The 12,805-nt window shown below is 41.7% G+C and overlaps 2 protein-coding genes across 3 annotated transcripts in view; one reads left to right on the top strand and one right to left on the bottom strand.

Annotated features, from left to right (window-relative positions):
* The window catches only part of LOC110517709 (NLR family CARD domain-containing protein 3-like), a 283,581-nt gene that overhangs the window by 140,041 nt on the left and 130,735 nt on the right, over positions 1-12,805 (bottom strand). The gene's annotated exons all lie outside the window — the stretch shown is intronic.
* The window catches only part of LOC110513573 (NLR family CARD domain-containing protein 3-like), a 291,508-nt gene that overhangs the window by 266,053 nt on the left and 12,650 nt on the right, over positions 1-12,805 (top strand). Inside the window, exons 1-2 of one of the 2 annotated variants that reach the window (XM_036973338.1) lie at positions 3,944-4,084; positions 5,153-5,269. In XM_036973338.1, the coding sequence (XP_036829233.1) occupies positions 3,957-4,084; positions 5,153-5,269 (245 nt within the window). In that variant the 5' untranslated portion in view covers positions 3,944-3,956. Of the gene's footprint in view, positions 1-3,943; positions 4,085-5,152; positions 5,270-12,805 lie in introns of those variants that run through there. The other variant, XM_036973337.1, reaches the window with a different exon arrangement.

Raw genomic sequence — 12,805 nt, 5'->3', positions numbered from 1 at the left:
TTCACAGTTTTATTTGAGACGACTGTACAACCATTAAGATTAATTGTCAGATTCAACAGAAGATCTCTTTGTTTCTTGGGACCTAGAACAAGCATCTCTGTTTTGTCCGAGTTTAAAAGTAGAAAGTTTGCAGCCATCCACTTCCTTATGTCTGAAACACATGCTTCTAGCAAGGGAAATTTTGGGGCTTCACCATGTTTCATTGAAATGTACAGCTGTGTGTCATCCGCATAGCAGTGAAAGTTAATATTATGTTTTCGAATAACATCCCCAAGAGGTAAAATATATAGTGAAAACAATAGTGGTCCTAAAACGGAACCTTGAGGAACACCGAAATTTACAGTTGATTTGTCAGAGGACAAACCATTCACAGAGACAAACTGATATCTTTCCGACAGATAAGATCTAAACCAGGCCAGAACTTGTCCGTGTAGACCAATTTGGGTTTCCAATCTCTCCAAAAGAATGTGGTGATCGATGGTATCAAAAGCAGCACTAAGGTCTAGGAGCACGAGGACAGATACAGAGCCTCGGTCCGATGCCATTAAAATGTAATTTACCACCTTCACAAGTGCCGTCTCAGTGCTATGATGGGGTCTAAAACCAGACTGAAGCATTTCGTATACATTGTTTGTCTTCAGGAAGGCAGTGAGTTGTTGCGCAACAGCCTTTTCTAAAATTTTTGAGAGGAATGGAAGATTCGATATAGGCCGATAGTTTTACCTAAATAAAGGTAAAAAAATGAAAAATAAGGACCCTATCACAAACATAACAGGGCTGAGCCCCTCCATGGAAGGACCCTAACACAAACATAACAGGGCCCCTCCATGGAAGGACCCAATCACAAACATAACAGGGCCGAGCCCCTCCATGGAAAGAGACCAAATTCTCATATTACAGAGTCCTGCCTTTATAGGATTCTGTCTTTGCATAACGTATGGAGTCCCCTCCCTCTGTATGAAAACAGCTTCCCTTGACCTGTCCATTAATTTCTTCACATCTCAGAGCTAGTTCACGCCCACTAACGCTCATATCTGCTTCTGGTTATAATGATGGTAGAACTCCTTCCATGTTCTAAACATAATGCTTCTGTTCCACCTGTTAGTCATCAGTTATCTTGTTTCCATCTTTCTTCCTGTATCCTGCTGACCATAGTACGTCCAGCTGTCATAAATATACGTATGGTCGTACTCTTTCAAACATAGATTATAGTCTGGGTGTCATATGGTCTGATGTACTCTTTCAAACATAGAGTATAGTCTGGGTGTCATATGGTCTGATGTACTCTTTCAAACATAGAGTCTGGGTGTCATATGGTCTGATGTACTCTTTCAAACATAGAGTATAGTCTGGCTGTCATATGGTCTGATGTACTCTTTCAAACATAGAGTCTAGTCTGGGTGTCATATGGTCTGATGTACTCTTTCAAACATAGAGTATAGTCTGGGTGTCGTATGGTCTGATGTACTCTTTCAAACATAGAGTATAGTCTGGGTGTCATATGGTCTGATGTACTATTTCAAACATAGAGTATAGTCTGGGTGTCGTATGGTCTGATGTACTCTTTCAAACATAGAGTATAGCCTGGGTGTCGTATGGTCTGATGTACTCTTTCAAACATAGAGTATAGTCTGGGTGTCATATGGTCTGATGTACTCTTTCAAACATAGAGTATAGTCTGGGTGTCATATGGTCTGATGTACTCTTTCAAACATAGAGTCTGGGTGTCATATGGTCTGATGTACTCTTTCAAACATAGAGTATAGTCTGGGTGTCATATGGTCTGATGTACTCTTTCAAACATAGAGTATAGTCTGGGTGTCATCTTCTCTTAATGTGCAGGTCCTTGCTACTTCAGCCTGGCAACTAGACCTATTTATATTTAATGCTTTTGCTCTCCTTAATGGTTCGCTCCTCCACCACTAGGCTACCTGCTGCCCCAAAATAAGATGTAGGCCTATCAGGGGCTATTAGTTAGTTTTCAGGCTACCTGCCGCCCCAAAATAAGATGTAGGCCTATCAGGGGCTATTAGTTAGTTTTCAGGCTACCTGCCGCCCCAAAATAAGATGTAGGCCTATCAGGGGCTATTAGTTTGTTTTCAGGCTACCTGCCTCCCCAAAATAAGATGTAGGCCTATCAGGGCTATTAGCTAGTTTTCAGGCTACCTGCCGCCCCAAAATAAGATGTAGGCCTATCAGGGGCTATTAGTTTGTTTTCAGGATACCTGCCTCCCCAAAATAAGATGTAGGCCTATCAGGGCTATTAGTTAGTTTTCAGGCTACCTGCCGCCCCAAAATAAGATGTAGGCCTATCAGGGGCTATTAGCTAGTTTTCAGGCTACCTGCAGCCCCAAAAGAAGATGTAGGCCTATCAGGGCTATTAGTTAGTTTTCAGGCTACCTGCTGCCCCAAAATAAGATGTAGGCCTATCAGGGCTATTAGTTAGTTTTCAGGCTACCTGCTGCCCCAAAATAAGATGTAGGCCTATCAGGGCTATTAGTTAGTTTTCAGGCTACCTGCTGCCCCAAAATAAGATGTAGGCCTATCAGGGCTATTAGTTAGTTTTCAGGCTACCTGCCGCCCCAAAATAAGATGTAGGCCTATCAGGGGCTATTAGTTAGTTTTCAGGCTACCTGCCGCCCCAAAATAAGATGTAGGCCTATCAGGGCTATTAGTTAGTTTTCAGGCTACCTGCTGCCCCAAAATAAGATGTAGGCCTATCAGGGGCTATTAGTTAGTTTTCAGGCTACCTGCCGCCCCAAAATAAGATGTTGGCCTATCAGGGGCTATTAGTTAGTTTTCAGGCTACCTGCTGCCCCAAAATAAGATGTAGGCCTATCAGGGGCTATTAGTTAGTTTTCAGGCTACCTGCCTCCCCAAAATAAGATGTAGGCCTATCAGGTGCTATTAGTTAGTTTTCAGGCTACCTGCCTCCCCAAAATAAGATGTAGGCCTATCAGGGCTATTAGTTAGTTTTCAGGCTACCTGCCTCCCCAAAATAAGATGTAGGCCTATCAGGGCTATTAGTTAGTTTTCAGGCTACCTGCCTCCCCAAAATAAGATGTAGGCCTATCAGGGGCTATTAGTTAGTTTTCAGGCTACCTGCCTCCCCAAAATAAGATGTAGGCCTATCAGGGGCTATTAGTTAGTTTTCAGGCTACCTGCCGCCCCAAAATAAGATGTAGGCCTATCAGGGGCTATTAGTTAGTTTTCAGGCTACCTGCCGCCCCAAAATAAGATGTAGGCCTATCAGGGGCTATTAGTTAGTTTTCAGGCTACCTGCCTCCCCAAAATAAGATGTAGGCCTATCAGGGGCTATTAGTTAGTTTTCAGGCTACCTGCCTCCCCAAAATAAGATGTAGGCCTATCAGGGCTATTAGTTAGTTTTCAGGCCTTGTGGGCGGGTTTTGAGTAGTCATTGGGTTAGAAAAAGTAATTGAACTAAATCACCTGACTGTTTGGATGTGTCTGTTAGTAAATGTTTTTTTTCTAAAAGATAATGAATGAAAGAGAACAATTGACCTTCAATAATTATGTGTCACTGTGTTAATCACAACCAACATGTTGGATCTCTGTTTAGTTGTCACTGTGTTAACCACAACCAACATGTTGGATCTCTGTTTAGTTGTCACTGTGTTAACCACAACCAACATGTTGGATCTCTGTTTAGTTGTCACTGTGTTAACCACAACCAACATGTTGGATCTCTGTTTAGTTGTCACTGTGTTAACAACAACCAACATGTTGGATCTCTGTTTAGTTGTCACTGTGTTAACCACAACCAACATGTTGGATCTCTGTTTAGTTGTCACTGTGTTAACCACAACCAACATGTTGGATCTCTGTTTAGTTGTCACTGTGTTAACCACAACCAACATGTTGGATCTCTGTTTAGTTGTCACTGTGTTAACCACAACCAACATGTTGGATCTCTGTTTAGGGGTCAGTGCTCTAAAATGAGTCTCTCTGGGGAGAGAGAGGAGGGGGGCCCTGCCTCTAAAATGAGTCTCTCTGGGGAGAGAGAGGAGGGGGGCCCTGCCTCTAAAATGAGTCTCTCTGGGGAACATGACACCAAAACTAAGAGGTGAGATGACAATATTGTTTAAGAATGTATATTCTAAAACGTTTTTAAATCAGAAAATGTTGCTTATGTGTACATTCTATATACTGTAACTATATACTATATACTACATTCTATATACTGTAACTATATACTATATACTACATTCTATATACTGTAACTATATACTATATACTACATTCTATATACTGTAACTATATACTATATACTACATTCTATATACTGTAACTATATACTATATACTACATTCTATATACTGTAACTATATACTATATACTACATTCTATATACTGTAACTATATACTATATACTACATTCTATATACTGTAACTATATACTATATACTACATTCTACATACTGTAACTATAAACTATATACTACATTCTATATACTGTAACTATATACTATATACTACATTCTATATACTGTAACTATATACTATATACTACATTCTACATACTGTAACTATATACTATATACTACATTCTACATACTGTAACTATATACTATATACTACATTCTATATACTGTAACTATATACTATATACTATATAATACATTCTATATACTGTAACTATATACTATATACTACATTCTATATAATGTAACTATATACTATATACTACATTCTATATACTGTAACTATATACTATATACTACATTCTGTATACTGTAACTATATACTATATACTACATTCTATATACTGTCACTATATACTATATACTACATTCTATATACTGTAACTATATACTATATACTACATTCTATATACTGTAACTATATACTATATACTACATTCTATATACTGTAACTGTTCTAGATGTTGTTCTGTTTTGTTGTTGATCCATTTTTCATCAAATCAAGTCTGTCTTTTTTAAGTGAAATTTACCCACTTTAGAAGCCTTTATAAAGACTTGAAGTCATTTAATCATTTCTATAAACAATCAAATGTAATTTACCAACATTTCTGAAAGTGGACACCGCGTTTTGGAATGAAACTCTTCTTATGTTTCCCCATCTGAGCTCAGAGTAGATGAGAGATGTAATGTTTGTCTCTGTTGTGTTGAAGCCCAATCAAGCAGGAGAGACCAGCCTCCCCTGTTCCCAGCTGTGTGTCCGTGAAGAGTAACCAGTCTATGTGTCAACCTATACAGTTTAGAAAGGGAGACTTTTCTACTGAACAAAGGTAAGAAGAACTCATGGGTCCTGGTCAGTGAGTTAAACAACACTATCTCTAGTCATTTCTCCTCTCCCATTTTCCCATTTCAATTTGTTGTTTTCACAATCCATAGGCTAATCATTTTGTCCATTTTCATAGTCCTAAAACAACATTAAACAAACACAACGTTCCCTCCCTGTGTGTGTGTGTGTGTGTGTGTGTGTGTGTGTGTGTGTGTGTGTGTGTGTGTGTGTGTGTGTGTGTGTGTGTGTGTGTGTGTGTGTGTGTGTGTGTGTGTGTGTGTGTCTGAACTCCCTGGATGAGGAGAAGTAATCTCTATCCTGATTGTCTAGTCACTTTTACCTCTACCTACATGTACATATTATCTCAATTATAGTCTCAATATTACCTGAACTACCTGGTACCCCTGCACATTGACTCAGTACTGGTACTCCTTATAGTCTCAATATTACCTGAACTACCTGGTACCCTGCACATTGACTCAGTACTGGTTCTCCTTATAGTCTCATTATTACCTCAACTACCTGGTACCCTGCACATTGACTCAGTACTGGTTCTCCTTATAGTCTCATTATTACCTCAACTACCTGGTACCCTGCACATTGACTCAGTACTGGTACTCCTTATAGTCTCATTATTACCTCAACTACCTGGTACCCTGCACATTGACTCAGTACTGGTACTCCTTATAGTCTCATTATTGTTCGGCGCATGTGAGAAATATCATTTGATTTGATTTGAAGCTCATTGGCAGAAACACGTCGTTGGGTGTAATGGTCGTCTCGTGCTGAAGAGATCATGTTTGGAAGTTGAAGCACGGTGGCTAGAAAAACTCCCTAGAAAGTTACGAACCTAGGAAGAAACCTAAAGAGGAACCAGGCTCTGAGGGGTGACCAGTCCTCTTCTGTCTGTACTGGATAGAGAGGAACCAGGCTCTGAGGGGTGACCAGTCCTCTTCTGTCTGTACTGGATAGAGAGGAACCAGGCCTATGAGGGGTGACCAGTCCTCTTTTGTCTGTACTGGGTAGAGAGGAACCAGGCTCTGAGGGGTGACCAGTCCTCTTCTGGCTGTACTGGGTAGAGAGGAACCAGGCTGTGAGGGGTGACCAGTCCTCTTCTGTCTGTACTGGATAGAGAGGAACCAGGCTCTGAGGGGTGACCAGTCCACTTCTGGCTGTACTGGGTAGAGAGGAACCAGGCTCTGAGGGGTGACCAGTCCTCTTTTGTCTGGGCTGGGGAGAGATTATAAGAGAACATGGCCATTAAGTTCAAATCATTCTTCAAGATGTTCAAATGTTCATACATGACAAACAATAATCACAGTGGTTATAGAGGGTGCAATTGGTCAGTACCTCAGGAGTAAATGTCAGTTGGCTTTTCGTAGCCGAGCATTCAGAGGTGTTGTCACGACTTCCGCCAAAGTCGGTCCCTCTCCTTGTTCGGGCAGGGTTCGGCGGTCGACGTCACGGTCTTCTAGCCATCGCCGATCCACTTTTCATTTTTCATTTGTTTTGTCTTGTCTTCCCACACACCTGGTTTCTATTCCATCATTACATGTTGTGTATTTAACCCTCTGTTCCCCACATGTCCTTGTCCGTAATTGTTTATTGTAGTGCTTGTGCACATGATGATGATGACCTGGTTTCTATTCCATCATTACATGTTGTGTATTTAACCCTCTGTTCCCCTCCTCCTCCACATGATGATGATGACCTGGTTTCTATTCCATCATTACATGTTGTGTATTTAACCCTCTGTTCCCCTCCTCCTCCACATGATGATGATGACCTGGTTTCTATTCCATCATTACATGTTGTGTATTTAACCCTCTGTTCCCCTCCTCCTCCACATGATGATGATGACCTGGTTTCTATTCCATCATTACCTGTTGTGTATTTAACCCTCTGTTCCCCACATGTCCTTGTACAGAATTGTTTATTGTAGTGCTTGTGCACATGATGATGATGCTGGTGTGTAATGGGTTTTAATTACCCATTCATTTATTGTTCTGTTTACGGTGGTTTTATGTATTGATCTGCGCCGTTGTAAATCAGTTTTTGCTCTCCTGACTTCTCTGCCGCCACTTAGAGAGAGAGAGAGAGAGAGAGAGAGAGAGAGAGAGAGAGAGAGAGAGAGAGAGAGAGAGAGAGAGAGAGAGAGAGAGAGAGAGAGAGAGAGAGAGAGAGAGAGAGAGAGAGAGAGAGAGAGAGAGAGAGAGAGAGAGAGAGAGAGAGAGAGAGAGAGAGAGAGAGAGAGAGAGAGAGAGAGAGAGAGAGAGAGAGAGTGAGTTCGGGACAAGGTAACACGTCTGGTGAACAGGTCAGAGTTCATATCCTCAGTCAGACCAGTAGAAACTGGATCAGCAGCACTACAAGGTATCAGGTCTGGTGAACAGGTCAGAGTTCATATCCTCAGTCAGACCAGTAGAAACTGGATCAGCAGCACTACAAGGTATCAGGTCTGGTGAACAGGTCAGGGCTCCATATCCTCAGTCAGACCAGTAGAAACTGGATCAGCAGCACTACAAGGTATCAGGTCTGATGGAGCATTTATCAGAGTTTGAGAGTTTGAGAGGACGAGAGGACGAGAGGACGAGAGTACTAATGGTCAGTAGAGTACTAGAGTACTAATGGTCAATAGAGTACTAGAGTACTAATGGTCAATAGAGTACTAGAGTACTAATGGTCAATAGAGTACTAGAGTACTAATGGTCAGTAGAGTACTAGAGTACTAATGGTCAGTAGAGTACTAGAGTACTAATGGTCAGTAGAGTACTAGAGTACTAATGGTCAGTAGAGTACTAGAGTACTAATGGTCAGTAGAGTACTAGAGTACTAATGGTCAATAGAGTACTAGAGTACTAATGGTCAGTAGAGTACTAGAGTACTAATGGTCAGTAGAGTACTAGAGTACTAATGGTCAGTAGAGTACTAGAGTACTAATGGTCAATAGGGAATTGTAAATAGGAGTTGGGTTTCAGTTCAACATCTGTTTGAATCTGTGGAATGTCACTCCTGAAATCAGAGAGGACTTCTGATTGGTCAACCCCAGGCGGGGGGGGGGGTATATATATATATGTTGGAATGTCACTCCTGAACTCAGAGTGACGTGTGCTACGTGGGCCACGTTGTCATTGGTCTGTATATTTAGTCGAGAGCAGGATACATGTTAAACGGCCATTGGCTAAGTTGTCCTGCAAGGACTTCTGATTGGTCAACCCCAGGCTAGGGTAGGGGGATATAAATGGCATCCTGTTCCTTTGTTCGGTGGGAAATAGCTGAGGACAGGGGACTTCTGATTGGTCAACCCCAGGCTAGGGTGGTTATAAATGGCATCCTGTTCCTTTGTTCAGTGGAGTAAAGCTGAGGACAGGGGACTTCTGATTGGTCAACCCCAGGCTAGGGTGGGGGGTTATAAATGCCATCCTGTTCCTTTGTTCAGTGGAGTAAAGCTGAGGACAGGGGACTTCTGATTGGTCAACCCCAGGCTAGGGTGGTTATAAATGGCATCCTGTTCCTTTGTTCAGTGGAGTAAAGCTGAGGACAGTGGACTTCTGATTGGTCAACCCCAGGCTAGGGTGGTTATGAATGGCATCCTGTTCCTTTGTTCAGTGGAGAAAAGCTGAGGACAGGGGAGACTGAAGATCTGAACATCTACCTCCCAGCTAAACATCTTGATTTGTCCTCTCTCTGAATAAACCTATTTTACTTCCCCTGATTTGCTTTGGAGTTTGTGTTATTGAAGAATAACAAAAATTGTTAACATTAACATTATAATTAGTTCACAATACTGACCCCAGATCAGCTTCTATTAGCACATATGGCTGCAGATATAGAGGCAGCTAATTCTAATGCTGACACATAAAACATCTCAGATTTAGCACGTCATTGCGTACATGTTATAAAATATATTGAGACAAATTACAGACAGTAGCCTACAAGTAGCAAAATATAACTCAATATATGGAACATGGAATATATTTCAACATGATTGAAACAGGCCTAAAGCCTAATGTTTATATTTTAATGCAGTCATCTTGGTTTTCATATAAAGAAAATGTGTATAGATCCCTTGTTTGAATCAATTGTCAACTTTGTATTTGTAGTCAACTTTCTGAATTTGTCGGAGGTCACAGAGAGACTGATAAACCATGTGATTCTATGTTTAGCAGAGATCTTCTGTGTATAAAGTCACGTGGAAGGGCAAAAAAACATCTAACGACACACAGCTGTTCTACGAGTGGTGTTAGATTACTCAGCTGTTCTAGTGGTCTGAGGCAGGTGTTAGATTACTCAGCTGTTCTAGTGGTCTGAGACAGGTGTTAGATTACTCAGCTGTTCTAGTGGTCTGAGACAGGTGTTAGATTACTCAGCTGTTCTAGTGGTCTGAGGTAGGTGTTAGATTACTCAGCTGTTCTAGTGGTCTGAGACAGGTGTTAGATTACTCAGCTGTTCTAGTGGTCTGAGACAGGTGTTAGATTACTCAGCTGTTCTAGTGGTCTGAGGCAGGTGTTAGATTACTCAGCTGTTCTAGTGGTCTGAGACAGGTGTTAGATTACTCAGCTGTTCTAGTGGTCTGAGACAGGTGTTAGATTACTCAGCTGTTCTAGTGGTCTGAGGCAGGTGTTAGATTACTCAGCTGTTCTACGAGTGGTGTTAGATTACTCAGCTGTTCTAGTAGTCTGAGGCAGGTGGTAGATTACTCAGCTGTTCTAGTGGTCTGAGGCAGGTGTTAGATTACTCAGCTGTTCTAGTGGTCTGAGGCAGGTGGTAGATTACTCAGCTGTTCTAGTGGTCTGAGGCAGGTGTTAGATTACTCAGCTGTTCTAGTGGTCTGAGGTAGGTGGTAGATTACTCAGCTGTTCTAGTGGTCTGAGGCAGGTGGTCGACTACTCAGCTGTTCTAGTGGTCTGAGGCAGGTGTTAGATTACTCAGCTGTTCTAGTGGTCTGAGGCAGGTGTTAGATTACTCAGCTGTTCTAGTGGTCTGAGACAGGTGTTAGATTACTCAGCTGTTCTAGTGGTCTGAGGTGTTAGATTACTCAGCTGATCTAGTGGTCTGAGGCAGGTGTTAGATTACTCAGCTGTTCTAGTGGTCTGAGGTAGGTGGTAGATTACTCAGCTGTTCTAGTGGTCTGAGACAGGTGTTAGATTACTCAGCTGATCTAGTGGTCTGAGACAGGTGTTAGATTACTCAGCTGTTCTAGTGGTCTGAGACAGGTGTTAGATTACTCAGCTGTTCTAGTGGTCTGAGGCAGGTGTTAGATTACTCAGCTGTTCTAGTGGTCTGAGGCAGGTGTTAGATTACTCAGCTGTTCTAGTGGTCTGAGGTGTTAGATTACTCAGCTGTTCTAGTGGTCTGAGGCAGGTGTTAGATTACTCAGCTGTTCTAGTGGTCTGAGGCAGGTGTTAGATTACTCAGCTGTTCTAGTGGTCTGAGGTGTTAGATTACTCAGCTGTTCTAGTGGTCTGAGGCAGGTGGTCGACTACTCAGCTGTTCTAGTGGTCTGAGGCAGGTGTTAGATTACTCAGCTGTTCTAGTGGTCTGAGGTAGGTGTTAGATTACTCAGCTGTTCAGAGGCAGATATATATTATTACTGTGTAAAACCTAGCAGTACTACTGATTTCACTGAGAGTGAGGCAGATATATATTATTACTGTGTAAAACCTAGCAGTACTACTGATTCCTCTGAGAGTGAGGCAGATATATATTATTACTGTGTAAAACCTAGCAGTACTACTGATTTCACTGAGAGTGAGGCAGATATATATTATTACTGTGTAAAACCTAGCAGTACTACTGATTTCTCTGAGAGTGAGACAGATATATATTATTACTGTGTAAAACCTAGCAGTACTACTGATTTCTCTGAGAGTGAGGCAGATATATATTATTACTGTGTAAAACCTAGCAGTACTACTGATTACTCTGAGAGTGAGGCAGATATATATTATTACTGTGTAAAACCTAGCAGCACTACTGATTTCTCTGAGAATGGGGCACATATACAGTGCCTTGCGAAAGTATTCGGCCCCCTTGAACTTTGCGACCTTTTGCCACATTTCCGGCTTCAAACATAAAGATATAAAACTGTATTTTTTTGTGAAGAATCAACAACAAGTGGGACACAATCATGAAGTGGAACGACATTTATTGGATATTTCAAACTTTTTTAACAAACAAAAACTGAAAAATTTGGCGTGCAAAATTATTCTGAAAATTGATATATTGTGTTTTGTAATGAAACTCAGGCAAAGATTCGCTACAAACTATCATAAAGTTAGATCGTCGTCAGACATTCAACAGTCACTGTAGGTTTGAGCTACAGTATGATCACTAATCATGCCGACCAACCTGATGGTCTCTTTTGGAAATGTTGTGAAAAGTATCTGGCCTCGGCTATAAATATCTGGCATTACTCATCTCATATGTATATACTGTATTCTATACTATTCTACTGTATCTTAGTCTATGCATTACTCATCTCATATGTATATACTGTATTCTATACTATTCTACTGTATCTTAGTCTATGCTGCTCAGACATTGTGACCAATAACATTTGACTTGATTTAGATTACACTATATTATTTGTTTTGATTTAGATTAGGCTATATATACAACATGACCAAAAGTATGTAGACATCTGCTTGTCGAACGTCTCATTCCAAAATCATAGGCATTCCTATGGAGTTGGTCCCCCCTTTGCTGCTATAACAGCCTCCACTCTTCTGGGAAGGCTTTCCACTAGATGTTGGAACATTGCTGAGGGGACTTGCTTCCATTCAGCCACAAGAGCATTAGGGAGGTCGGGCACTGATGTTGGGTGATTAGGCCTGGCTCGAAGTCAGCGTTCCAATTCATCCCAAAGGTGTTCGATGGGGTTGAGGTCAGGGCTCTGTGCAGGCCAGTCAAGTTCTTCCACACCAATCTCGACAAGCCATTTCTGTATGGACCTCGCTTTGTGCACAGGGACATTGTCATGCTGAAACAGGAAAGGGCCTTCCCCAAACTGTTGCCACAAAGTTGGATGCACAGAATCGTCTAGAATGTCATTTTTATGCTGTAGCGTTAAGATTTATCTTTACTGGAACTACGGGGCCCGAACCATGTAAAACAGCCCCAGACCATCATTTCTCCTCCACCAAACTTTACAGTTGGCACTATGCATTCGGGCAGGTAGCGTTTTCGAGGCATCCGCCAAACCCAGATTTTTCTGTCGGACTGCCAGATGTTGAAGCGTGATTCATAACGCTAAAGAACACGTTTCCACTGCTCCACAGTCAAATGGCGGCAATCTTTACACCAATCAACCCAATGCTTGGCATTGCACATGGTTATCTTGTATGCGGCTGCTCAGCCATGGAAACCCATTTCATGAAGCTTCCGACGAACAGTTATTTTGCTGACGTTGCAGTTTGGAACTTGGTATTGAGTGTTGCAACCGAGGAGAGACCATTTTTATGCGCTTCCGCACTCGTTGGTCCCTGTGAACTTGTGTGGCCTACCACTTCACGGTTGAGCCGTTGTTGCTCCTAAATGT

The sequence above is a fragment of the Oncorhynchus mykiss genome, unplaced genomic scaffold (genome assembly GCF_013265735.2).
Source record: "Oncorhynchus mykiss isolate Arlee unplaced genomic scaffold, USDA_OmykA_1.1 un_scaffold_231, whole genome shotgun sequence".
NCBI classification, from domain to species: domain Eukaryota; kingdom Metazoa; phylum Chordata; class Actinopteri; order Salmoniformes; family Salmonidae; genus Oncorhynchus; species Oncorhynchus mykiss.
This window is presented reverse-complemented; position numbering and strand designations above follow the sequence as displayed.